General features: G+C 40.2%; 1 protein-coding gene across 1 annotated transcript; it reads left to right on the top strand.

The window, feature by feature from the left end:
- The first annotated feature begins 738 nt into the window (after positions 1–738).
- LOC131936258 (potassium voltage-gated channel subfamily C member 3-like) lies at positions 739–25,847 on the top strand. The gene is made up of 6 exons (XM_059293171.1): positions 739–823; positions 17,075–17,469; positions 19,238–19,424; positions 20,177–20,355; positions 22,593–22,838; positions 23,518–25,847. The coding sequence occupies exons 2-6, from the start codon at positions 17,144–17,146 to the stop codon at positions 24,431–24,433; spliced, it is 1,854 nt and encodes a 617-aa protein (XP_059149154.1). The 5' UTR covers positions 739–823; positions 17,075–17,143; the 3' UTR covers positions 24,434–25,847.
- Positions 25,848–27,909: the final 2,062 nt, after the last annotated feature.

Below are 27,909 nucleotides of genomic sequence, written 5' to 3'. Positions count from 1 at the left end.
ATAGATCGAGATCTGCATCTAGATTCTTTTCTTTTAGACAATACTCTCGGGGGGGGGGGGGGGGGGGGGGGACGGAAAATGACTGCCCCCCACATAGATGGTAAAAAGAAATGTGTCCACTTCCCAGGCCCCCAACTTGTGACGTCATTGTTATTTTTTTTTTACTTCTACGAGAATCCTGATTCGAAAACAAATGATGGGTCGAATTTGTACTACTGTTATGGACAGTTATGGTGCGATCCGATACCTTTAGTGTTTTGGATTTTCCAGGCATCTATTCGGGAGGGGGGGGGGGGAGCCTCCCCCGAAAAAAAGTCTACAGACCACCCCCCCCCCCCCAGAACGAAAATGAATGTATATAGAAAATATATACTTTTAACAGTGTCCGCCCCCACTCCCCCCCCCCCCCTCCCGGAAATTTTGTGTCCCTCCCCCCTCCCCTATTTTTTTTACATATATCCCCCCCTCCCCCGGAGAAAAAAGTCTGGAAGAAACACTGCGTGACATGACATCAAACCTTGAATAATAGTAAATGTGTGTGTGTGTGTGTGTGTGTGTGGTGATAATATCAAATCAATCAAACGTAAAAATTGTCATAGCATTGTTAATTTTTAAAATGCACATGTGCAGTAGCAACCAACAAACTCTATAGGTTTTTTTTTTACTTCACTCGCGTTGTCGTGAGCAGCGTCATGCTAAGTAAGTCGTTACAAGCTCGCGTGCGACTTCAAAAAAAAATCTACTCCACCAACTGTTGCGTTTTTCATTAGCGAGTTGCGTTAGCCTCAGTAGGTGCGACAGGATGGCTGGCTTTAAGGAGACGGTGAGTAGCGTATTTCTTGCTTTATTTACCAGATAATCTGCTCCGTGTAACACTCTGGCTAGTAAACAAGCATTCCTGATTTGTTTTGTTTGTTTTTTTGGTCATGATTTTTGTTTTGTTAATTATTCGGTGCAGTTTGAGTAAAGGTGTAGAATTAAATTATTTTTAATTTTAGAAAACGTTGAGTGTGTAATACCTTCTCTTCATAGAGCACTAGGCTTACAGCAGTTTGGCGTCGTTTAGAGTACTACGTATACATAAGCTATGCGAAGGGAAAGCTCTTTTTTGTGAACACCGATTTAGAGAAAGGAATACATAATATTAATAATAATATGTAGGCATATAACAATGCAAAAATAGGTTGCGAAAACCTTAGAAAACAGTAATATTAAAAGAAGCGAAACAAACACTGTACAAGGCCCATTATTTATCGACCTGTAAAGTCTCGCTAACCTACTTCTTTATTTACCTAAGTAAGTAAGAGTCATTAAAAAAAAAATTTCGATAGAGGAGACTGGCCTTAATTTGTTGAATGTCCTAATTATTGGATACAGGTGTCTGCCCTTTGCTTAGGTCAGGGATTTTAGCGTCAGGTCAGGGGTCATGCACTAATCTGATATAACACAAAGGGGGAGGGGGTGTCCATGTGATATAGTGAAATCACTGAGAGCAGTGTAATATAGGGGTCATCCATAAATGACGTCACGCTTTTTTGACGATTTTACCTCCCACCCCTCCCCTCCGTCACACATCGTCACAAAAGCCAGACCCCCCCCCTAAAATGACGTCACATCTCAGCCTACAACCCCCCCCCCCCCCCTCAAAATTGCAGTTGAATTTTTCTTAAAACATCGATATTTTTCCAAAATCTTGTCTGAACTCTGTCAACATAGAGTATTTTTATCAATTCCTATTACAGTTTATTCAAATAGTTTTCTAAAACGCGAAATAACAACTAAAGTTAGTTTTCTAACATTTCTTTTTTATAATGCAAAAGTGTGACGTCCCACCAACTGTACGCCCCCTCCCCCTCATCACAGACCGTCACAAAAGTACGGACTCCCCCCCCCCTACGAGTGTGACGTCATTTATGGACGACCCTATAGCACTTTTTATTTTCTAGTGTACAGAGTATAAATGAAGTATTGTAATCGTGCACACAAATAAAATGATTTATTTATTTTAACAGTTTTCATCGTTTTTTAACTTAGTACTTTATCGAATACGGAATATTATGAAAGATGTATTTTACGCGTGAAGAAATCTAGATTAAAATTTTGACAACTTGTGACGCATTACAATCTCCCATTGTCGAAAAAATTTAGTTTTGCCATCCTGTTTATCTGTGTGTATGTCTATAAATACGATAACTTGAATACCGTTTTAGTTATGTTGACCAAATTTTGTATCTAAGTATTATATTCATTTTTAGTTCTGTAACAACTTTTGAGCGATTTCCGGTTACCGGAAGTAATACGTAGTCTACTTCCGGCCTCTCAAAAGTCGGCGTGGTCGAGTCGGTAAAGCTCATGGTTGTTAAACCGAAAAGTCTCGAGTTCGAACCCTCGGGCAGATGAGGCTCGCTAGCTGGGGACAGCCACTCTTCTAGGAGAGACAACTCCAAAATTAAACAACTGCTGCCTTGTAGTTTGTTCTTGGTTGGACAAAGGCTATGGAAGCAAATCCAAAAAGAAAAGCAGGCTGAAATCGGAGTCAATGGCCTTAATGGCGCATAACCAGTTGACACGTAACGCTTAATTGTGTTGGAGGCGTGGTCGAGTCGGCAAAAAGCTCATGGTTGAACAAAGTCTCAAGTTCAAACCCACTGGCAGATAAATCTCGATCCCCTTCAACACTAATAATTAAGAACGAAGAAGAAGAAGAAGAAAAAAAGCTGATATCTTGAATACCATTAAAAATAGGCAGACAAAATTTCACATACAAGTATTAGATTGTATTCGCAGGTTTCTTTCTCTCAACTTTTGAACGATTTTCGTTAACCGCAAGTGGTACTTAACTTTATTTCTATAAGAACAGGATGACTTTCGTACTGCTTCAGTTAGGTAGACAAAATTTCATATTTAAGTAAAAGATGTTATACTGGGATCACTTTCAATTTTTTGTTGCTTTCCATATTCCGAAAGTAGCACTATATTTTTGGTTTCTAAAAATAATAAAATATCGAATAAATTTAGAAACGTTTCAGCTAGCTGGACGAAATTTCATACATAGTTATATGATCTTATTCGCTGGTTACTGTCACATTTTGTTTGATTTCCGTTGACTGGAAGTATCAATTTACGCTATTTCCGATTGCTCATAAAAAAGTAATCAATGTTTCCTTAATAACGTACAAAATTTTATTTTTCGCTATATTATACTCACACTGCGTTCAAGTCAAATTAATAAAAAACATTTCTATAGCCCCCCCCCCCCCCCCCCCCCACACACACACACCTTTATACTAGAATACACCAGAAATTTTAGGGGAGATAACTCCGCTTTATTAAAAATATGAATACGATTTTTCTATTCCAAATTTCCGCATTGCGTGTCCTGTTTCCTGTTTATTTTTCACAATATTCACATACGCGTAATTGATAACGTTTTGTGAACTCCTTCTTCTGTAAAACAAGACAGCATGACAATGTATAGAATGGTCAATTACTTATTCATCCAAAACCCGAAGACTCACTAATTATATTGTCTTGTATGGCATAAGCTCAATTATTGGTTGTGTTCATGAAAAGTACTGTCACAATTTTCATAATTGTTTTTTTTTTCTTCTTGTGTTGTGAAAAATGAGTATTGCATTGTGCTCAAAATAACCGAACATTTTTGAATAATGTTGCGAAATACTATTGACCCGCTTCCCCCCCCCCCCCCCCCCTTCAATATAAATAAAGCTTAAGATAAACTAGTGATTTACTAATCTGATAACCTAGAATCGAATTTACTCTAAATATTTTCCTCCGTTCAGCTTAACGATGTTTATGGCTAAGCTTTCATAAACACAACGGATGTTATTTGTAGAGGATAAATTGTGTTGGCGCCGGTGAAATATTTCAGTTTATTTGGCAGTCACAACCGTAGGCATACATCACTAATTAGTAATTAAAGCTACATTTCACAAATTATAGGGTACAACAAAAGACATTTTAAAACCAACACACATCCTCTAAAAACACGATACACGTACATCATTAATTAGTAATTAAAGCTACATTTAACAAATTATAGGGTACAAAAATTACCACTCATATCCTTTAAAAACACGATACAACCTGAAAATATTATTATTTTGTTTTATTTTGAAATATATTATTTTAATAACATCATTTGAGCAGCTTTCTGTTTATAATTCTTCATTTAAAACAAACGAATGTAAATCATTAATTTACAAGATACAACAACATATTCATCAAACTATCTTTTGAAGGGCAGATTTTAAAAATATATATATATATATAAAGCCAGTCATATTTATGTATAATGGGACGGCGTGGCCTAGCTGTGGAGCGCTAGACTGCTAACCCGCTAGTTTCGAGTTCGAATCCCGGTTCAAGTTGGTGGAACTTCCCTGTGTCCACCCAACTCTGATGGGTACCTAACTCACGTTAGGAAAAGTAAAGGCGGCTGGGTATAGTGCTGACCACACTATCCCTTCATATGCCGAGGTCAAGAAACACATGAACTCCACTTCATCTGCCCAATGGAACGTTAGGTCTAAAGAGGAATCTTTATATTTATATATACCACAAACTTACCCCATATAAAAATTATTTAACAAGATGATGGATGGGGGTGGAAAATTACCGCAAACGTGGTAGGCCTATATATTAAGTACAAGATTGTTGTATCCTTAAACACGTAGTTCTAAAATTTCGAACATGTCTTTCCTATACCTAGATGTTACTTGTTGAGAGCGAAAATTATGCATTGAAGCACCTGTGCCCGTATTTCTGTGCAAAAGACGCATTTGTATAAGTTGTATGTCATATTTACATAAGTAAGCATTGTGTTAAACACGCGGTATGTATGTTTTACCATAACTTTACCCGGCATACATCAGAGACAGTGGTAGGAATACAACCGGAAATGTGGTATAGCGGGGTTGGGTAGACAAGAGGAGCCACTCTGTCCGGTAGAATTCGCTGCCACGCCATATACAATGCTAGCTCGAGATACAAATTTAATTCGTTCCGTAACTATGGTCGTATGTCAATGTGATCGCATCTCAAAGCAATTTCACCAATTGAAAACGAATTGAAATGTCATTAATTCATTCCACCCCCCCCCCCATTCCAACCCAGATGTTTTTGTAATTTGTTTTTCTATACCCTAGTTAAGTCATTTCGGTCACTTTCATTCTCTTACTCATTACACTTTTCTTACCATCCGTCCATTCATCAATCCGACCGTCCAACCGTCCATTCGTCCATCCATCCATTCATCTATCTATTTGTCGATCCATCCATCCATCCATCCACCCACACATCCATCCCTCAATGCATGTACCCGTCCAACCGTCCATTTGTCCATCCATTCATTCACCTATCTATTTGTTGATCCATCCATCTATCCACCCACACATCCATCCCCCAATGCATGTACCCGTCCAACCGTCCGTTTGTCCATTTATTTATTCACCTATCTATTTGTTGATCCATCCATCTATCCACCCACACATCCATCACTCATTGCATGCACCCGTCCATTTGTTCATCCATCCGTCCATCAACCTATCCGTCCATTGTTCCATCCGCCTAGTCGTCTACCCGTCCATCTACCCACCGTCCATCCATCCATCAGTCTACCCAACCACACGTCCACCCACCCACCTGTCCATCCATCTATAGTGGGGGCGCCAATGCGGTAACTCAGTGTGTCATCCTTACCCCTCCCCCCTCTCGCCCACTCCAACCCGCACCCAGTGGATCAAGTGATGCTTAATCGATTTCTATTGCAACTTCACAAAACATAAAACTTTCCCATAATCTTTTTTTATCGTTTTGATGTCATTCATATAAGACACACACACACACACACACATCAGTCCACTTACACTCATGGACGCGCAAAGACACCCACACTCGTGCACACAAACACGCGCTCACACATACAACTATTTCTATTCATATACACACATATGAATGCACACAAACACACACACTCACACTCACACACACACACACACACACACACACACACACACACATATATATATATATATATATATATATATATATATATATATATATATATATATATATATATATATATATATATATATATTATAAGTATTTTATGAACCTATTTAGTGGTTTTATTTAGGCATAATAGCCATTCAATATCAAAACGTGTTTTTGTTCAAATGATTTTTTAGAATACTGATTTAAATTGATAATTGAACTTGGTATCAAATTAAAATTAAAGGAAAATAAATGTAGACATAAATATGTAAATATTTTAATGCGATAGTTGCTTTTAAAATCCTAGAAGACACCCACGTTTTTGACATCTGACATTTTTAATTGTAAACATTTGAAAGCGACACCAACTTGCCGTCGCCAATCGCAGGTATAGGGCTGGTAAGTAGGTCAATAAAACCTGCATGAGCCATAGAACTGGTTGGTGACCTACTTACCAGCCCTATACCTAGGCCAAACCGTCGTTATTTTTTGTATTATTTGTGGGTTCTACCCCTTCACCCCATCTCCTACTTACGGCAACATTTAGAACTATGGCATGCTAATACCATCAATCCTGTAATATTAAAAGCTAGGTTTTGATTATCATTTTAAATTGAAACAAGAATCATCAGCATCGATGAATTTTTTTTCCTTACGATGTAATGTTGAGGATTACTTAAGACTATTCGGCATCTGTTAGAAATGTGTTTCTCGAGTATTTCTGGATTAAACTTGAGATGGATTGCTTGATAGACCCACCTGTCGCCATCCAAAGGAATTTTGAGATGAAAAAATAATCGCGATCGTTGGTTCGATTTACTTACAAGTAAACTTTAGAAGCGCGTACTTTAACTTAAGCGGGGTTCGGGGGGAAGTGAGGTAAAAAAAATGGAAAGGTTCTTCTTCTTCTTCGTTCTTTAATATAATGTTGGACGGAATTTTTAAGATGAGTTGCTGTCCCCATTAAGCTATTAAGCCTCATCCACTCGGGCGTTCGAACTTGGTACTTTCCGGTTTAGAAAGCACGAGCTCTACCGACCCGACCACAATGGCCAAATAAAAAACAAAGTTGTACTTTTGAATCTTGGGGCTGATGAAGTTCAGTTCATCTGTTTCTGAAGTTCAGTTCATCTGCCTCTGAAGATAAGTTTATCTGCCTCTGAAGTTCAGTTCATCTGGCTCTGAAGTTCAGTTCATCTGCCTCTGAAGTTCAGTTCATCTTTTTCTGAAGCTCAGTTCATCTGCTTCTGTAACTTCAGCACATAAAGGGATAACGTGGCCAGCACTATGCCCAGCCACCTTTACTTACCCTAATGTGTCAGGTACCCATCAGAGCTGGGTGGACTCAGGGACGTTTTACTGACTCGAGCCCGGGATTCGAACTCGAGACTTCCGGACGGACAGCCGAGGTATTGAGGTACGTCCAGATAACAGACGTCCTGTAAGTCTATTAAGGCAGGGGCGACCTTTAGTCAGGTGACCCCATAGGTCAATGACCTACGACTTGTGTAGCTGTTCCAACATGTGAGGAGAGATGCTGATGTTGTAGTCTGGTAGTTCTCAGGACAGGTACCGTGTCGCGTTTTAGGGTCAGTCTTGGGGCGACGATTATTGTCAGGTTTTGGTTGAGGATATGGGATAGGACCAGGGCTAGGACAGGGCTAGGACCAGGGTTAGGACCAGGGTTAGGACCATGGTTAGGACAATGGTTAGGACCAGGGTTAGGACCTGGGCTAGGACCAGGGTTAGGACCAGGGTTAGGACAGAGGACCAGGGCTAGGACCAGGGCTAGTAAAGAGGACCAGGGCTAGGACCAGGATTAGGACCAGGGTTAGGACCAGGGTTAGGACAGAGGACCAGGGTTAGGACAATGGTTAGGACCAGGGAGGACCAGGGTTAGGACCAGGGAGGACCAGGGTTAGGACCAGGGCTAGGACAGAGGACCAGGGCTAGGACAGAGGACCAGGGTTAGGACAATGGTTAGGACCAGGGAGGACCAGGGTTAGGACCAGGGTTAGGACCAGGGAGGACCAGGGTTAGGACCAGGGCTAGGACAGAGGACCAGGGCTAGGACAGAGGACCAGGGTTAGGACCAGGGTTAGGACCAGGGTTAGGACCAGGGTTAAGACCAGGATTAGGACCAGGGTTAGGACCAGGGTTAGGACCAGGGTTAGGCCAACAGATTAGTTATCGCATAAGTAGCGATACAGGAAAAAAAACATCCTAAAACATCATGTGCGTAAATGACAGTCTCGCAGGGGGGGGGGGGGGGCGGCGTGGCTGTTTTAATTTTAACGATGACGTCTTTAAACATACAAGGCGTACATAAAATGCGCTGCGCTTTGTATGAATGTCTTACAAATAAAAGTAAAGAGGAAATCTTTTAAAGGCGGCGTGGTGTGGTAGATCGTACAAGTACTTACAGTCTCGAGTTCAGATCCCGGGAAGGCGTCGGTAAAAGTTTCTTGTGTCCACTTAACTGAAGGTAGCCAGCTCAAGTGAGCAATTTGGCGGCATAGAACTCACCGCGCTATCGTTTCATATACCGACGTAAAAGAAAACAGGTGAACTCTGCTTTATCTACCTTATTGACCATCCGCCCCGAAAGAGTTTTAGGGTCATTTTTTATTGAAATTGGCGACGGTTTTTTTTTTTGTTGATTTTATTTATTTTTTTTTTTTTTTGGGGGGGGGGGAGTGTTTTGACATATTTATATAGGGGCGGGGTTACCAATTGTCGTTTATAAACGATCCCTGCGCATATTTTATAACAATATCAATCCGAAGTCCATTAAAATGACCGTGAAACTCTTTCGGAGACTCTAGTCATTAGTTTGTCGCTAATAATCCCGGCCAAAGTGACGATGTGTAAGAAAAAAAAAAAGCCAATCACCTTGTTTTTAACCAACCCACTTTAATTTTGTTTTGAAAATTCCGCCAAAGGGCACCTTAACCTAACGAGAGCGTCCCATCTTTTTCGCTCACAACATCTAAGTTAAAACAAATTGTTTATAATGATCCGAGGGTTGCGTAATACTGTGTGAAAAGGGGGGTGGGGCTGGAGGGAAGTATTGGACATCGAGTGCAGGGTTCAGGTCAGTTTACAGCCGATCAGATCGATATATTTATCGATTACAGGATAGTAAAAGTCAGAAGATTTCAACATCATACGCTGAGGAGGTGCAAAACTTACAGCTCTCTGTATTTACGACGATGAGAGAAGTACAAACTAACGAATATTATATATATATATATATATATATATATATATATATATATATATATATGTGTATATATATATATACACACATATATATATATATATATATATATATATATATATATATATATACACATATATATATATACACATATATATATATATATATATATATATATATATATATATATATATATATATATATATATATATATATATATATATATATGTATTACATGTAATAATTGTGCTGATGACTGGGTTAACCCTCTTAGCTTCCTTACCTAAGTAAAGCTCCATCTTTCTATTCTATCACTGATATTGGGGTCTTTTCCAAATAAGAACCGCCACTTATACAAAAAGTGCCCGGGCGAATATTCGATCTCGCGCCATAAAAACAACTCCTTATTCGCCTCCAGGGTTAGGTTAAAGGTTAGGGCTACGGTTTGGGTTAGATTTACGGTCAGGATAAAAAGTACCAAAAAAGGCTTTTTCATGGAAAGTTTTATAACAAGTCCTAGTTTCACCCTCTTTAAAAAAAAATTAAAAAATTACAATTTTCTCATCCCTTTCTCTTAACAAATATTCTTTTTTTTGGTGGCGGGGGTTAACTTTCTGGCGGGACTTATCTCGACCAGATCCATGAAATATCCCCCCCCCCCCCCACTTTGATACCGTGGCAAAGTACTCGGGTGAGGAAGGAATGAATGGAAATTAAACATCCGCTTGTTATGAAATTTGAGTCTAGCTGCCTTCATTCTTTCTCCAGTTGTAAGCTGTGGCAACGTTTTTAATCACGTAAACTACAGACTTCGCACCTGTGCATGTGAAACGCTGTTTGTAATTAATTCACCTTATTACGATTACCACTACGTGAATGGACGCAGATTACGATAAACGTGTGCGACGAATCAACCCCCGCCCCCCTCAACCCCTTCCCCCTCCCACTTTCTACTTGAGAGTTAGCTCGTTGAAAACTCGATGTTTTTGTGCGCATGTGTGTGTGTGTGTTTGTGTGTGTGCGCGTGTGTGTTTGTGTGTGTTTGTGTGTGTTTGTGTGTGTATTTGTGTGTGTGTATTTGTGTGTGTATTTGTGTGTGTGTGTGTTTGTGCGTGTGTGTTTGTGTGCCCGTGACACACAATTTGTTGTTTCCAGGTGTTGAAACCTGCAGGTCTACATACAGGTTCAAACAGCTGGCTAGTAATGAGTTCAGTTATTGATTGGTTATTGATTGGTTATTGATTGGTTATTGATTGGTTATTGATTGGTTATTGATTGGTTTCTGGTGGACATTGACCGCTTGATGTTTTGATCGAGGTGGGGCGAGTGAAGTAGAGTTGACCTGTTTTTGTGACCTCGGTTTATGAAAGAATGGGTTCCCGGTCATAAACCCCCTGGGCATAAACCCCTCGCGACCTTAACCCCCGGACATAAACCCCCGATTGAGGTTTATATAAGAATAAATAATAATGATGATGAGAACTAAAAATTTTAATGAAAAGCACAACAAACACAATAATAAAACTATCATTTGATTATGAACTAATTAACATTTTATTAAAGAGAGATAGGGATAGACACCTTGCAAATACTCTAACATGGTGCAGTTGACCAGCAGTTGCTATTCGAGCGCTGCCAACAATATATTTCGTGTATGTTTTGGTAAATAGTAACATTTGCTTAGTACACATTTTGGAGCCTTGGTCAGTTTTAATGAAGTAAACAATTGACCAAATTTTGGGATGGTAACATCCTATATTGGGCAGGGAAATAATTTTCCTGTATTCGACTGAGTTTTTTTCTTTTTTGGAATATAAACTTCTGCACGCGTGTGGAATTGCCAAATATTAAGTGTAAAAATTGTTTGTGTCTAGTCTTGATGTGTGACAGTAGTCATCGAAATAGTCTGCATTTGACGGTGCTTCTAGGGAAAAATTTTTAAGTAATTAGTCGAAGGCCTTACTATTGTTGTGGCACAAAAGCCAACACAGGCAGCAGAGTTTCTTCCAGGCATCTCTTCGGGGGGGCAGAGCCCCCCCGAAAAATTTTTACCGCCCCCCCGAACGAAATGAAATTTATATAATTTATATAGAAAATATATACTTTTAACAGTGTCCGCCCCCCCGAAGAAAGTTTACCGCCCCCCCGAAGATTTCAAGTGCCCCCCCGGAGAAAAAAGTCTGGAAGAAACACTGACAGGCAGCATTATTAACATGAGAACCCGCTCTTTGATCAAATATAAGTATGGTCACTCTTTGACGGCCAAATGATATTCTTTTAAGTGAAAACTTTTTGTTTGTAGTTAAAATATAAATTGATTGAATTACATTCAAATTTATATATAAACTATACACCTTCATATGGCTAAGTTTTGTTCACGTTAACGGTAGTATTTCTTCATATAAATCTCAATCAGGGGGTTATTGTACAGGGGGTTTATATCATGGGGGGTATTTCCGGGGGGGGGGGGACTTTTGTCTAAGGAGCTAATGTCTAAGGGGCTAATAACCAGACACCGAAGGGATGGTGTGGTCGTTACTATGCCCAGCCGCCTTTACTTTCCCTAACGTGTTAGATACCCATCAGAGCTGGGTGGACTCGTGGACGTTAACAGACTTGAACCCTGATTCGAACTTCAGCAGTCGCATGCTCTACCATGTGACCACACCATCCCCAACACACCCTACCTAGTTAATAATGAGTACAGTTATTGACTAGTTATTATAAGACGGACATTTACTGTTCGAGGTCTTGATCCACACGCCATATATAGCCAATATTGAGTACAATTATTGATTGGTGTGGAAAGAAAATGTACTGTTTGTTATTAAAGCTTTCTTAATACAAACATCAAGCCTAGACTATTTGTAACGCATGTTAGAAATATTCGAGTTCGAATCCGGGTTCTAGTCCCAGCTCTGATGGGTACCTGACTCACTATCCCTTCATATGCCGGTCGCAGAAAGAGTGAAATTACACTAGACCCATGGACATTCAGGTTCGTAAGGGAACTTTGCTTTGTTTTTGTTTTACAGATACACTTTTACTTTTTGTATTATGTATAATGTTTAAAATTGAGTAGCGTAGGCTACGCATCATTTAAAGTATGACGTCTATTTTAGTCGCACATAGACCATATCAAAATTTGGTCGCGACGGTCTTCCCTTTGACGTCTCTGAAGCCTTTTCATTCCTCTCCATTCAGCGTTTTAAGTTTTTTCAAATTTTGTGTGAACTCAGAGTTAAACTCATAGATTTTAAAGATATTTTGTATGTGTGACCAACAGTCCATTTTTTCATCATATAAATCCAGAAAAAGCATATCAATATGATTTCTTTTGATGAAAAGACAGTCTGCTGCTTTTAGTCAAGACACACGGCAAAAAAATCGATCACAAAAAGAAAGTATTTTAATAAGAGTTTTGAAGAGAAAAAAATGGTTGCTAAAATTTTAAAAAGCTACACATATTTTAGACAATTTTATTCCAAATTTTCGGGGTCTGTTTTCAGCGGACTTGAGCAATAGTGTGAAATCTGGCAACTAGAGTTGTTTTCAGGCATCTCTTGGGAATTGTCCCCTCTCCCCCCCCCCCCCTCGAAGTACGTCCACCTCCCCTCGAGTTAATATAAAAAAATAATTTAACAGAGTGTCCACCCCCCCCCCTCAAAACTAAAAATATAAATAAATAAATAAATAAATATCCCGTTAGTTTCCATCAGTCTTTTACTACCCGTACCATTGCATCACATCAACGGTGGAAGTGGGGTGAGGGGGGGTGAGTGTCGGTTTGACGTATTGGGGAGGTGCCCTAAACGACCTCCTAAATTACCATGTACTTTGATCTATTTTTATGTATTTTTAACGCTTATTGTTAACGGTTTACAAACAAAACGGCTGTTAAAAAACATGAAGCCCGCCAAAAAGTTTAGATTTCATTTTACCAACCCCCCCCCCCCCCCCATCCTGCATGACATCATTATACGGATTTACTAAAGTCATGAATACATTTTTTTCCTCATGAAAAAATACCCTCTAACGCCCACTCCGTGTAATTCATCATTTTCGATAATGAATAAACAAAGCTGTGGTGTACTAATTACCGAGAGTTGGCATTTAGTTACCGAAGTACAGCAGGTGGTACTGTTGACACCACTTTAAATCAACCAGGCCGACGCAATCAGCTCGAAGCCTAATGTGATAACCCATAAACCAATATTGGAAAATGAAATGTAATTAGCGATTCGAGTTTTACACGGGGGGGGGGGGGTAATCTGACCGTACCGTGTGACACAATAATGGAAGCATGGAAGGTTATTAATAACTGATATATATATGAAGCGTTAGGTACTGATGGACCTACCAGCTCCTTGCGACTGGAGTGGAGAGGGGGGGGGGGGGCAATAAGATAAAATTAACATAGCATAGGACGCTTTGTTCATCGGGATCAATAAATAGTTAACAATACACGAATCGTTTAACTACAACTGACATGGTCCGACATATTGGAGAAAGGGGGGGGGGGTGACACCGCGAAGAAATGTTGCTCGTGCTGTGTCCATTTGGGATTGCTAAGATGTATTTAAATTAAATACACCACAGAACATTGATGTAAACCTTAGGACGAAAAATATGAGTAGATGGGTGGACAATTGAATCTTGAACCTACGAGGTCTTGAAGAAGGTGCTGTGTGTTTTCCGTTCTTCTATTTAATATCGAGATTTTTTATTTATCGGTTTTATATATATATATATATATATATATATATATATATATATATATATATATATATATATATATATATATATATATATATATATATATATACAGTGGTAGGCCTACCTCAACATACAAGCGCCCCGACATAAGAGATTTGTAAGATACGAGCTGTGGAGCGAGCAAAAAATTTGCTTTCACATACGAGCAAAATTTGAGATACGAGTAACCGGATTAGCGGGTTTGAGAGTTCGTGGAAAAGAAACATTCCGAAAAGTTACAACAGATTGTACATCGGGGTTATTTAATAACACTTACTTAATACATTTCCGAAATTCTGAAAATGAGATAAAAACATACATTGAACAGGTTTATTTTAAACTCTTGCGTGGAAAACTGGAGGGAAGAGGAAAGCGTGGCGAAAAAGCAAAGAGTAACGAAGAGAAAAGGAGTGACGAAAATTAAACTAAATTAAAAGCTGTGATGGGTACCCAATCGAAGTATGTCTCCTTTGGTCATGAGTGCCTGACCAAAAGACGTCTCTGAGTCCACCCAGCTCTAATGGGTACCTGACCAAAAGACGTCTCTGAGTCCACCCAGCTCTAATGGGTACCTGGCAGAAGGACGTCTCTGAGTCCACCCAGCTCTAATGGGTACCTGACCGAATGACGTCTCTGAGTCCACCCAGCTCTAATGGGTACCTGACCGAATGACGTCTCTGAGTCCACCCAGCTCTAATGGGTACCTGACCGAATGACGTCTCTGAGTCCACCCAGCTCTAATGGGTACCTGGCAGAAGGACGTCTCTGAGTCCACCCAGCTCTAAAGTGTACCTGACCGAAAGACGCCTCTGAGTCCACCCAGCTCTAATGGGTACATGACCGAATGACGCCTCTGAGTCCACCCAGCTCTAATGGGTACCTGACCGAATGACGTCTCTGAGTCCACCCAGCTCTAATGGGTACCTGACCGAAAGACGTCTCTGAGTCCACCCAGCTCTAATGGGTACCTGACCGAAAGACGTCTCTGAGTCCACCCAGCTCTAATGGGTACCTGACCGAAGGACGTCTCTGAGTCCACCCAGCTCTAATGGGTACCTGACCGAAGGACGTCTCTGAGTCCATCCAGCTCTAATGAGTACCTGACCGAAAAAAATGTCTTTTTGTCCATTAAAACATCATCACTAACAAAATTAACGAATAATCTCGAACCAAATCTCTAACTTCAGAAGTCGTCTATTTGCCTTTGGCAAAAACAAGTTAGACTTGGTATTGATCAAATCAAGCATATTTTATATTGCACACAACATCTTACATCTTTTTTAAAGCTTTGGATGAAGATGTAAAAATCTCATTATTTTTTAATTACATCATCTCTTTAATTAGCTCACCTCCATAATGTGCACGTGCACCGAGCAAAAGTTCGCACTTTAAGAAAACAGACGTGTGTTTGTGTTGTACTTTAGGCGAGAGCTGTTTCTAATATCCTGAACGGTAATTTCATGTCATCTTCTCTAGAATAGATAACAATGATAGTTTTGCTTTGTTTACATGCTTGGAAGTTAGAGTTAAGGCAATCTAGCTGTTTTATTTTATCTGTTTTTATTTTATCTTTCGGAGCATTTTTTGAAGAACATTATAAAGATAAATGGATGTGTTTTGTACGGGACAAAAATTGACCATATTTTGACACGTATGTGCAAGAATGTTTAACCATGAAGGAGTTTTAAAAAGTGGAATTACGTAGTATTTATGATTAGTGTTTGATACGTTTGATAAATAAGTTGTTTTATGTTGCAGGTAGTTTTGTTTTAATGTTTTAAAATTTTGTCAAGATAAAAGGCGGATAGATTAGTTTGGTTGGCCTCATTGCAATTATCCGCTTCCTTTAAGCTTAAAGAGAGCACAGTGCACACATGTAAAACTCAACAACGCTTAACATCTATATATATAATTCTCTTCTGGGAGCCGTTAGAAAACAAGCTGCAAGCGCGCCTTACAGTCCCCTCTCTTCCTCTCTATCGCTACCACCCCCACCCCCTCACATGATCTGGTGAGCTGTGGTCACGCTGTTTACATTTTACAATCATAGACGGGTTTGGTGACGGCTATTAGGGGCAGATAATTTAATTTGAAACGATTTTAAACTTAGAGGAGGTAACTAAGAGGAGGCTGCTTTCACGTGGGGGGGGGGGAGGGGTTTAGTGTTTTTAAGCAAATATTTTCAGTGGCAGCATTGGTACTGTCGAATTCACAAATTATAAATTACTGAAAAGTAGAAAAAAAACAACTAAATAGCAGCGTATGATACGCAGCGGGTCGGCTCGTAAATAAATAAACGGCAACACTTTATCTGTGCCGGTCCCTGTAAACGTCGAGTTATTGCCTAGCTTGGGATACGACTTTTGCTATCGGTTTGTTTCTTTTTATATATAAAAAATAAAGAAACTATTAATTTTATAATAAATTACAATCTTAGTAGATGCTTACATATGTTCATTGTTTCTTGAAAACATTGATGAAAGAAATCTAGACTCCACACCAGTGGTTCTCAAACTGGGTTCGATCGAATCCCGGGGTCGGCGTAGTCGTGTCGGTAAAGCTCATGGTTGCTAAACCAAAAAGTCTCGAGTTCGAACCCAGATGAGGCTCGTTAGTTGAGGTCAGCAATTATTCTACAAGAGACAACTCCAAAATCAAACAACCGCTGCCTTGTAGTTTGTTCTTGGTAGGAAAAAGGCCGTGGAATCGAATCCAAAAAGATAAGCAGGCTGAAATCGGAGTCAGTGACCTCAATGGCGCAAAACCAGTTGTCACGTATACTTAATTCTATTGAGGGTAATACCTTCCAACACTAAAATTAAGAACGAAGAAGAAGAATCCCATGGGTTCGGTGAGTCATATGATTTGGTCAGAGTGGACGATAGAACCATTAATTAAGGAGGGTTCGGTCACAGTTAATGCGCATGTGATACTGGTTCGGCTACATACAAGAACCACTGATATATATATATATATATATATATATATATATATATATATATATATATATATATATATATATATATATATATATATATATATATATATATATATATACCTATATTGCGTTTCTTATCTCTACAGATCATCGGGATAGAGCCTTAGATGAAAACAACATGAAAGTGTAGTTGTGTTGAAAGCGTAATACAGAACATGGAGCTAGCCTTGGATCATTCAGATACCACGTACCATGAAGGGGGAAACCCAGGGAACAGCGGGGGGTCTCCCGGCTTCTCGACCGTCAACATCAAGCTGGTGGTGTCCGGGAAGACATATTGGATATCCCGGCAGGCACTGGCCACTTTCCCCAATACGAGGCTGGGTCAGCTGGCCCTACGTCACCGGGCGGGTGAAGAGGGAACGGCGTACGTGTTTGATAGGAACACGAAGATGGTGAACCCTATCCTTGACCTTTACAGGACGGGGGAGCTTCACTTGCCTGGGAATATGTGTGGACTGGCCATTTCTAGAGAGCTAAGGTGTGTGGTTAAGGGGGTTGAGGTTTGTGATAAAGGGGCGAGATGCAGTGGCGTAGCGAGGTCGGGTGTCACCCGGTGCGGCACTTAATGGTGTCACCCCCCCCCCCCCGAGGCGTAGCGACCCTTACTGGGGACAAACTTTCAAATTTTCGATTTGCACCCCCCTCAAGTTTTCGATTTGCACCCCCCCCCCCCCCTCAAACTTTCGATTTGCACCCCCCCTCAAGTTTTTCTCTATATATTCTGCTATTTTTTGCCTTGGTGTCACCCCCCTAAATGGTGTCACCCGGTGCGGTCCGCACCCCCCGCACCCCCCCCCCTCGCTACGCCCCTGGCGAGATGGTTTGTGCTTAAAAAGGGAGCTGCCTAATTTTGGTAAAGGTAGGATTCGAGTTTGTGAGGGGTGTTGGAGGGGGGATTAGGGTTTGTGGTAAAGGGGGGAGGGGGGCAGGGTTAATGGTAAAGTGGAAGTGGCGTTAAGGTTAGTGATAAAGAATATGTAAGTTTTGTGATGTGTTGGAGGGGTGGTTTTTTGCAAAAGGGGGATTATTTTTTTAGGTTGGAGGTGAGTTGGAGGTTTCAAAATTGTGATGAATGGCATTGAAGTTTGTGGTAAAATTTTAAAAATTTGTAAAGATGAGAGGTCAAGGTTTATGGTAAAGAGGAGTTTTAGTGGAAAATGGGGTTATGTTTATGGTAAAGTTTCCCTGCCATTGATTACCAAGTGTGTAAAATAGCACAAATAGTCCTATCATTAAGTCGGTCTGTTAGGTACTACTGAAATATACGAACCTATCAGTAAGTCCGTGAGTTTGGCCCTACTGAAATATGAAGTCCTATCATTAAGTTTGTGAGTTGGGCCCTACTGAAATATACAGTCCTATCATTAAGTTTGTAAGTTGGGCCCTACTGAAATATACAGTCCTATCATTAAGTTTGTGAGTTGGGCCCTACTGAAATATACAGTCCTATCATTAAGTTTGTGAGTTAGGCCCTACTGAAATATACGGTTCTATCATTAAGTCGGTCTGTTAGGCCCTACTGAAATATACAGTTCTATCAGTAAGTCGGTCTGTTAGGCCCTACTGAAATATACAGTTCTATCATTAAGTCGGTCTGTTAGGCCCTACTGAAATATACAGTTCTATCATTAAGTCGGTCTGTTAGGCACTACTGAAATATACAGTCCTATCATTAAGTCGGTATGTTAGGCACTACTGAAATATACAGTCCTATCATTAAGTCGGTATGTTAGGCACTACTGAAATATACAGTCATATCATTAAGTCGGTATGTTAGGCCCTACTAAAATTTACAGTCTTATCATTAAGTCCGTGAATTAGGCCCTACTGAAATATACAGTCCTATCAGGGGCGTAGCGAGGGGGGGGGGGGGCGGGGGGTGCGGACCGCACCGGGTGACACCATTTAGGGGGTGACACCAAGGCAAAAAATAGAAAATATATAGAGAAAAACTCGAGGGGGGGGGGTGCAAATCGAAAGTTTGAGGGGGGTGCAAATCGAAAACTCGAGGGGGGGTGCAAATCGAAAGTTTGAGGGGGGGGGGTGCAAATCGAAAATTTGAAAGTTTGTCCCTGGGAAGGGTCTCTATGCCTCTGGGGGGGGGGGGGGGGGGTGACACCATTAAGTGCCGCACCGGGTGACACCCGACCTCGCTACGCCACTGAGTCCTATCAGTAAGTCAGTCAGTTATATACAGTCCTATCATTAAGTCCACGTAAAACCCCATTCTGGACTATCTGTCTCAGGTACTGGGGCATCAACGACAAGCTGATCTCCGAGTGCTGCATCAAGCGGTACAGGGAGGCCCTGAGGGAGGTGCTCATCGTGGAGGAGCTGGACACGGCCATGAAGCTGGACTCGGTGGCAAAGGACAGCATCAGTGGCCAGATATGGCTGACTATGGAGAGGCCGGGCCACAACCTCTGGTCGTGGGTAGGTCAACTGCCATTAGACGCGTTATTTTTGTTGTTGTTGTTTTGTTTTTTTACAATCTTTTATTTTATTTGAGTCCTAATGCTGTCGTCTTTTTGCTTCGCGATAATATACGGTCACATTTGTGAACACAATTTCAACCACTTCTACCTAATTGAAACGCAGGCCAAGACATGATAAAATACATTGTGACAGAAACTTAAATTTAATTGGAATCAGAGGCGTAGCAAGGGGGCGGGGGGGCGGGGGGTGCGGACCGCACCGGGTGACACCATTTAGGGGGTGACACCAAGTCAAAAAATAGCAAAATTTATAGAGAAAAATGATAATTCCACTTCATTAAGTGATTAATTCGAGTGTTAAATAGTGTTTTAAGAGGTGCAAATCGAAAGTTTGAGGGAGGGGGGGGGGGGTGCAAATCGAAAGTTGAAAGTTTGTCCCCGGGAAGGGTCGCTACGCCTAAATGGGGGTGACACCATTAAGTGCCGCACCGGGTGACACCCGACCTCGCTACGCCACTGTTTAGAATTTTAATAAATATGTTAAAATTAATTAAAGATTGATGTATGAAGTACACATCTTTTTGGGCTATTACATACATTTATGTTTCGTACTCCCGTGGGGAGGGGCACTTTTCGGTTAACTTTCAATAGATGCCTAAGACCTATCTATGCTATCCCTAGTCCTAACAGTTACGTTCCCTCTTGAACGCTCGCAGTTTTGGTTTCATAACTTCCTGTCTGACTGCGCAGGTATGGTTCGGCGTGTACATGACGTTTATCCTAATGTCTATTGTGGTGGTCGCCGTGTCATCGGTCAGGGAGTTTCGTGTCTACAGAGTGCACGACAGCAAGATAGACAAAAGCAAGGAGACTCTGCTAGACAACTTGCTCAACAGCGACCTCTGCACTCCCATCCTCGTCTTCGATGTGTAAGTCTGTCTTCATTTTTTTTAAATAATGGCACTCAGCCCCGCCCCCACCCGTGACGTAGCTAGGATATTTGCCAGAGATGCAGCTAGGGAGTGAAGATGGGGCGTCCGCCCCGGGCGCCTACTATTAAGGCTTCTTTAGAGCTGCGTTTCTGAATAATACACTGTCGATATAAAAAAAAATATACTGCTACACGGATTTTACGTGTGAATTTAAGTGTTGTCTTCATCGTTTCTGTAACAACATCTTAATTACTGTTACAGGTCAATGGCCGGTATAAAGCGTCATACATAGAAAGAAAAGGAGAGTATAAAACTGATAGTAATCTGTCGCAAGTTTCATGTTTTTAATCAGCTCTCCCCCCCCCCCCACTAGCCCTGGCTATGGCCTAAACTTAATACTAAACCAATTTTTACAAGTAAATCAAAGCAATTGAGTCTCATTATCATCAACACCAGCTATGCAAACAACATGGCTAATCCTATCCCATACCAAAATCATTAGGCTAAACCTATTACAATACCCAACATCAGCCCTAGTCTTATGCTTAAATCTAACTATTAAAGTGAAAATATTCTTAACGGTAACAACGCTTCTAATACCATTGGCATAGATCTATTTAGATACGGTTGACCATACTTTTATGTTAATTACAAGTTAACAATATTTACTTTATTAAACTAATACGCGTTTTAGTAGGAGCAGAGGGGACTATTTTTACTTTCTCGTATATACGAAGTATAGAGAAAGTCTTGTAATCGTGCAAAAAAAAAAATCGAGATTTTTGCAAATCTCGACGTTTTACATCTCACTGATACGGAAAAACATAATTTTGCAATCTTGTCCGTATGTCTGTGTGTCCGTGTGTGTGTGTGTGTGTGTGTGTGTGTGTGTCCGTGTGTAAACACGATAACTTGAGTACCGTTACAGCTAGGTTGATGAAATTTCATATACAAGTATTATATCAAAATCGTAGATCCGTATCAACTTTTGAGCGATTTCGGATAACCGGAAGTGGTACTTTTTCTACTTTGAATTTTTCAAAAGCCTATAACTTGAGTACTATTTCAGATAGATAAATGAAATTTCACATGTAAGTAAAAGATCTAATTCTCTACCTTCTGTTAAATTTTGAGTAATTTCCGTTGACCGGAAGTAGTACTTTACGCTACTTCCGATTTCTCAAAAAACTAATGTAAATTTATAAAGTACTAATACTATTGCGCACTATTATACACACCTTTATTAGGCGTTCGCTTGGTGCGCAATTGTTTTTTACTGAGATTCTATTCTATTTTTAAAAGTTTCAGTATTTAAAATGGATTAAAGATCATAACTATATCCCCAGTTACCATCCCCTGTTGTTTTATATAAGAATATTCGAGAAAGTTTAGGGGAGATCACTACCGGTTTATTATGTACTTGTATTAAAATCATTATGCATTAACTAAAGCATGAAATTAATCAAGCTGCATTCCTACAGCAAATACATCAGCTTTAACCTATTTTCAAAATGACGCTCTATCGGTAATCACGTCTTGGCTAACGACTTCGTGATTAAGCATGATTAAGTGTGATTAACCAGGATTAATTGCGACTTATCAACGTGGGACTGGGTTAGCCGAGCGGGGTAAATGTTAATCGAGTGCAGGGGGACACTCAGATCAAAGTCACGTGACTCCCGTCACGAGAGAAATGTCATGGCAGGGTCAAGTTCGGGGTGAAATTGTCGCAACGCTAACATTTTCATATGTATGTATCAATATATATATGTATCAATATATATATGTATCAATATATATATATATATATATATATATATATATATATATATATATATATATATATATATATATATATATATATATATATATATATATATGTATGTATATATATATATAATTGCTCTAAATAGTAATCCCCCCCTTTGAATGTGTCACACCAGAGACGTAGCGAGGGGGGCGAAGGGGTGACATATGTCTCCGGGTGCCGACCCTAAGGGGCGCCAAAATGGGTTGAAAAAAATTAAAAGCTCATTCTAGCTGCAGTTTTGCTTCATAAATATAAAAATATATGGGGGGGGGGCGCTAAATTGAAAGTTTGTCCCCGGGCGCCGGTAAGGGTCGCTACGCCTCTGTGTCACACCACCGTGCGGTCCGCACCCCATCCTCCCCCACCCCACTACTCTACAGAAACGCCACCTCTAACCGCTAACTATGTTTTTCTTTATTCGCAGAATGGGCCTCGTATTCTTCACCGTCGAGCCCCTGGTGCGCCTATGCGTGGCTCCCAACCCCAAAGCCTACCTGACGAAGATCCTGAACCTTCTGGATCTGTTCCTGGCGGTCGACCACTGGACCTGCTTCTTCATGGAGTGGAACGAGAACCTGCTGGTGGAGCACGAGGGCGCCAAAGTCGCGCACGCCACCCTCAGGGCGGTGTTGAGTCTGCGGGTGTTTCGGATCTTTCACGTCGCCCGACGGTAATTAGTTTTGAGAATTATGTTCTTGGTTTTAGCATACTTTACTTTGACCCCCCCCCCATCCTCCCCCACCCCATCCCAACACTATTCTGCCGAAGAGCTCGCAGGAGAAACAGTAAAACTTAGATGGCCCCTATATACATCCTCATTCAAAATAAAATTCACTTTAGCGGTTAAAATGAAGTTAAAATGTTATATTGTAGGTATAAATATAACTCCTGGGGTAAAATTATAACACTGAAGTTAAAATTTGATAATATATGTATAAATATGACACAGTAGGTAAAAAATATAACATTTGGCGAAAATTTTAAGACCGTAGGTTAAAGTATAACGCTTAAGGTAAAAATATAACACCGAAGATAAAATATCAATATGTATAACATTTTAACTTCAGTGCAATATTTTTACCCTAAGCGTTATATTTTTACCTATTGTGTTATATTTTTACCTCAAATGTTATATTTTTACCTACTGTTATATTTCTGTATATAGTGTCATTATTTTACCGTGTGTAACATTGTTTTAAAGTGTTACACTTGTTATATTTCTACCTGTTACAATTCACCTTCTTTGTTACATTTTTTGACCGACAGTATTATATTTACGTTGCCTGCCGTACTTCCTCTTTCATTGTTACACCTTATGACCCGCACTGACCTACTCTCTCTGCCTGCAGGTACCTGAAGATGAAGGTCCTGTTCCTGACCTTCCGGGCCAGCATGGCCGAGTTGTTCCTCCTCTTCCTCGGCCTCTTCATCGCTGTCATCATGTACGCCACCGTCATCTACTACGTCGAGATGCTGGAGAAGGCCAACAACTTCACCAACATCCCGCAGGCCATCTGGTGGGCCATCGTCACCATGACAACCGTCGGGTACGGGGACTTCTACCCGACGACGGTGTCGGGGTATTTTGTCGGGGTGCTGTGCACCCTGTCGGGGTTGCTGCTGCTGTCCATGCCGATCGCTATCATCGCGTCGAATTTCGGCACTTACTACAACGGGTTGATGGCCCGGGAACAGAGGGACAAGAGGAAAAAATTCTTGATGGAGCACCGGCTCGACTGGCCGCTACAAGATGGACAGGACGATTGGAGGGACCCTGCTTGCCCTAGTATCACAGATGGACAGGGCAACAGCATCCAAACGGATTTCGAGAACCGCAACACGAAAAAGGAAGAAAACCTAGAAGAATCCGACGAATTCCTACTCGATAAGGAAAACAGACAGCTTTTAGAATCTCCGAAACAAAATAAAACAGAAACGAAACAAGACGACGTATCAGATAATGCACGTGACGTCATTTCCGATACTGCGAATTTAATTACAAACGATGCTCTAGAAATCGATTCCTTAATTACACAAGATACTAATATAGATGGGGATAGTCTCGCGGCGAAAAAGAAAACACCGGAAACGGATCTTAAATATAGAAAACAAGGGGGACAACGGAATGGGGAAAATGCTACACCCAATTTAAAAACCAAAAACGATTTCGATTCATCCCCGATTAAATCCTGCAAATCTTCTTTGCTGAGTAGTTCATTTGGCCAAAATAAACATTACAGCAGTATAGAAACCATAACCGGTTAATTGTAGTATTTTTTTCCCTTTCTTTTTTCTTTATTTTAAGGGGCATTAATTTGTGGGAATTTGTAGGATTATCTGTAGGAGTCTAGTTTCATCATATTTTTAAAAAATGCGTTGCCTTAGTTAAATAAACTACAATGGTTTTGAACATCGAACAGGGCATTAAACTTGTTATGTTATTTCCACAATACGATAAAGATAAATGATTGTCCTTCCTTAGCGCCGAATGACACTGTTTACTCCCTTTGAAATTAAAGTTTAAATGACCCAGTTACCTCCCTTTAAAATTATAATTGAATGACGTTTATTCATCCTTCCCGAATTAAAGTTGAATGACCCTACTGTGCACGCAGTTACCATTTATCAATTTACTTGCCGAAAACTTACTCTCGATAATTTTTTGATGTATACAATAAAGTATCGTGGGCGTGATACTGAAATTTGATAATTCAAGAATCGATCCGTGATTCACGCACCAGAGCACTTGCCCTTATCGATATCGATTACCAGGGGACGTAGGCTCGTGCAACAGGTGGCCGAGAGCCATAACTCCTCCATTGAGTGAAATGAAGACAGCCACTTTACACTCACATCAGTCGCGTTGCGCTGATGGACGCTTCACTTTGTCACAAAAATCGATACTTGCATAAAGGTTTATGTTAAACTGTTAAAACAATGTCTTCAAAAAACGGTGTTCTTTTGTTTTTTTAAGGACTCATAATTTTATCCTAACGTAAAACCGATTATACACAAGGATGAATATACTTAAGAAAATGAAAATGGTTTATCTTTGAGGAAAAGACACTGTTTTCACATTTACAATATGCATTTGTATTTTGTTTGAACATTGATCGCCCTTTCCCCCTAAACATCAGTATAAATTTACAATATGTTAATTAGATGCATAATCATGAACATAATAAGCTTTTATTAAATGAATCTTTTAATTATATTTTGTAATCGGGGAGAACGTAATCTATTTTGTTGATTTATATTTCAAAATCAATTGATTTTGTGAATACGAAATGGCATCTTTTTTTTTTCAATGATTACATAATTTTATTTTGTTTATTATCATTGGTTTATTTATATTTTTTTTCCAACCAGTACGTGGCGACGGGGGCAGGGTGCGGACAACCCCGTAAAGCACCCTACTTGGTGACGCCCTCACATGCCGTTTCATATTAATCTCACTGATAAAATGTAATATGTTAAACTGGTTTGCCATAGAAGGGAGGCAAAAAAATCAATGAACAGGGTGATACACATCTCATTTCTTCTTAATTTAAAAGTTCACGTGGTTATTTACCAAATGATTCGAATGAAAGGATCTCGTTAAAATATTGTTTTATAACTGCCTGGATGTGTGACAATATAATTATTACTGTTGGTGTAAATATCTAATTAATAAACTTAATCACACATTTTCCAGTGTTGTTGGTTAAAGTTGAGCTGAAGTTACATACAAATATAATATGTGTCTGCGCGTTAGAGCGTGTGTATGTGCGTTTGCATGTGTGTGTATGTGCGCGTTCGCATTAGTGTATGGTGTGTGTGTGTATGAAGTAAGTTCACCTCACGATCATCTATAATCATTAGTCAAGTTTTGACGTGTGTGAAAAATGGCACTAGTGAGGTGAGGTAAAGGAGGCTTAAACTCATGATATAATATAAGACACCCATCAAATAAACTCATGGCACAAGACACTTATCAAATATACAAAATATGATTTTTGATTTTTTTTTAAATCCAGAAGACTAACTTGAGTTGAAATTAAATGGTCAGCCTGCGTTGCGAAAAAGGTTTTCAGATTTCAAACCAAAGGCATACAATTGTGAAATTTGATTTAAAGACGAACCGTTCCCAATCATAGCATTCCTCAAACATATTATCAGAATGGAACAACCGGTTGACTTTATGCCTATTATTTCCAACGTTTCCTTCAGACGCTTTTCTCCGGGGCGGGGTGCGGTCACTGGTAAAGATATATACAAATATATATAAATAAATAAATAAATAAGATATATATATATATATATGTATATATATATATATATATCAGGGGCGTAGCGAGGGGGGGGGCGGGGGGTGCGGACCGCACCGGGTGACACCATTTAGGGGGGTGACACCAAGGCAAAAAATAGCAAAATATATAGAGAAAAACTTGAGGGGGGGGTGCAAATCGAAAGTTTGAGGGGGGGGGGGGGGCGCGAATCAAAAACTTGAGGGGGGGGGGGTGCAAATCGAAAGTTTGAGGGGGGGGGGGTGCAAATTGAAACCATGAAAGTTTGTCCCCGGGAAGGGTCGCAACGCCTCTGGGGGGGTGACACCATTAAGTGCCGCACCGGGTGACACCCGACCTCGCTACGCCACTGATATATATATATATATATATATATATATATATATATATATATATATATATATATATATATATATATATATATATATATATATATATATATATATAAAATATCTTACATTTGGGGGGGGGGAGAGGCGTACTTAGGGATAGACTTGCCCCCCCCCCCCCCCACACACACATCTTTTCCGAAAAGATGGCTGAAAAAAACGCAGCTTTAAGACAACACTTCGACTCCCCCCCCCCCCCCCCTAGAACTAATAGGCCTATATATACCCCCCTCCCCAACATTAAAAGTGCACCCACCAACACGGAAGTTAAAAAAAATAAAACTGCTATCGAAACGTAGATCAGTATACCGCATAAATGGGTTATCACTGTTGTGTTGTTGTTTTTTACTATAAGAAACTATACAGCGTTTGAAAATGTATACGTTGCATTCGGGAGAATATTGTTAGTGTTACCATTTTAAAATGACACCATATTATTGTACATAACGGGCAGTCTGTTTAAGTAATGTTTATGAGAAACAGGTCGAGTGCTAATCGTGCTTCTTCTTCTTCTTCTTCTTCGTTCTTAATTTTTGAATATGGTGGAGGATTCAGACAACAAGTCCAACTTCGTGGACAAACCGGACTGTGGTTTCCAGTTTGTCAGGTGTCCCATATAATTTTTCCCTGAGTGGGGTGGGCTGGGGCCAGTGTCTGCCTCTTGCCTGGCTATACAGAGTACAATCCTGGAGTACGTGCTCCGTGTTTTCCGGGGCCTTGCCACAAGGGCACATTTCGCTACACCCAACCTTCAGTTTTTTGTACATGTGTTAATTTAGTCTGTCGTGGCCTGTTCTAAGTCGAAAGATTATGTATTGTTGTTTTCGTGTTAAATTGTAATAGCCGTCGTCTTTAATGTAGTGAGGTGTGTGACAGACCACATTTGCGTTTGTTTGTTTTTAATTATTCTTTTTATTTCTTTTGGGTGTAGCGAAATTTCCGGTTGTGGTTTCTTTCCCCCAATTTTTGCCAGCTGGTCTGCGATCTCGTTACCCTGGATCTGGCAGTGGCCCGGGATCCACTGCAGCACAATTCTGCTGCAGGTATTTTTTAGCCTCTCTAGTGC

This window comes from Physella acuta, unplaced genomic scaffold, assembly GCF_028476545.2.
Source record: "Physella acuta isolate Inbredline_101_S28 unplaced genomic scaffold, ASM2847654v3 ptg000173l, whole genome shotgun sequence".
NCBI lineage: Eukaryota > Metazoa > Mollusca > Gastropoda > Physidae > Physella > Physella acuta.
The sequence above is the reverse complement of the archived record's forward strand: the minus strand, read 5'-3'. Positions and strand labels throughout refer to the sequence as shown.

Coding starts and splice junctions, on each gene's coding strand:
- LOC131936258 (XM_059293171.1), top strand. CDS start 17,144: ATGGAGCTAGCCTTGGATCATTCAGATACCACGTACCATGAAGGGGGA. Junction 19,425..20,176: donor GCCACAACCTCTGGTCGTGG/GTAGGTCAACTG, acceptor CTGACTGCGCAG/GTATGGTTCGGCGTGTACAT. Junction 22,839..23,517: donor ATCTTTCACGTCGCCCGACG/GTAATTAGTTTT, acceptor CTCTGCCTGCAG/GTACCTGAAGATGAAGGTCC.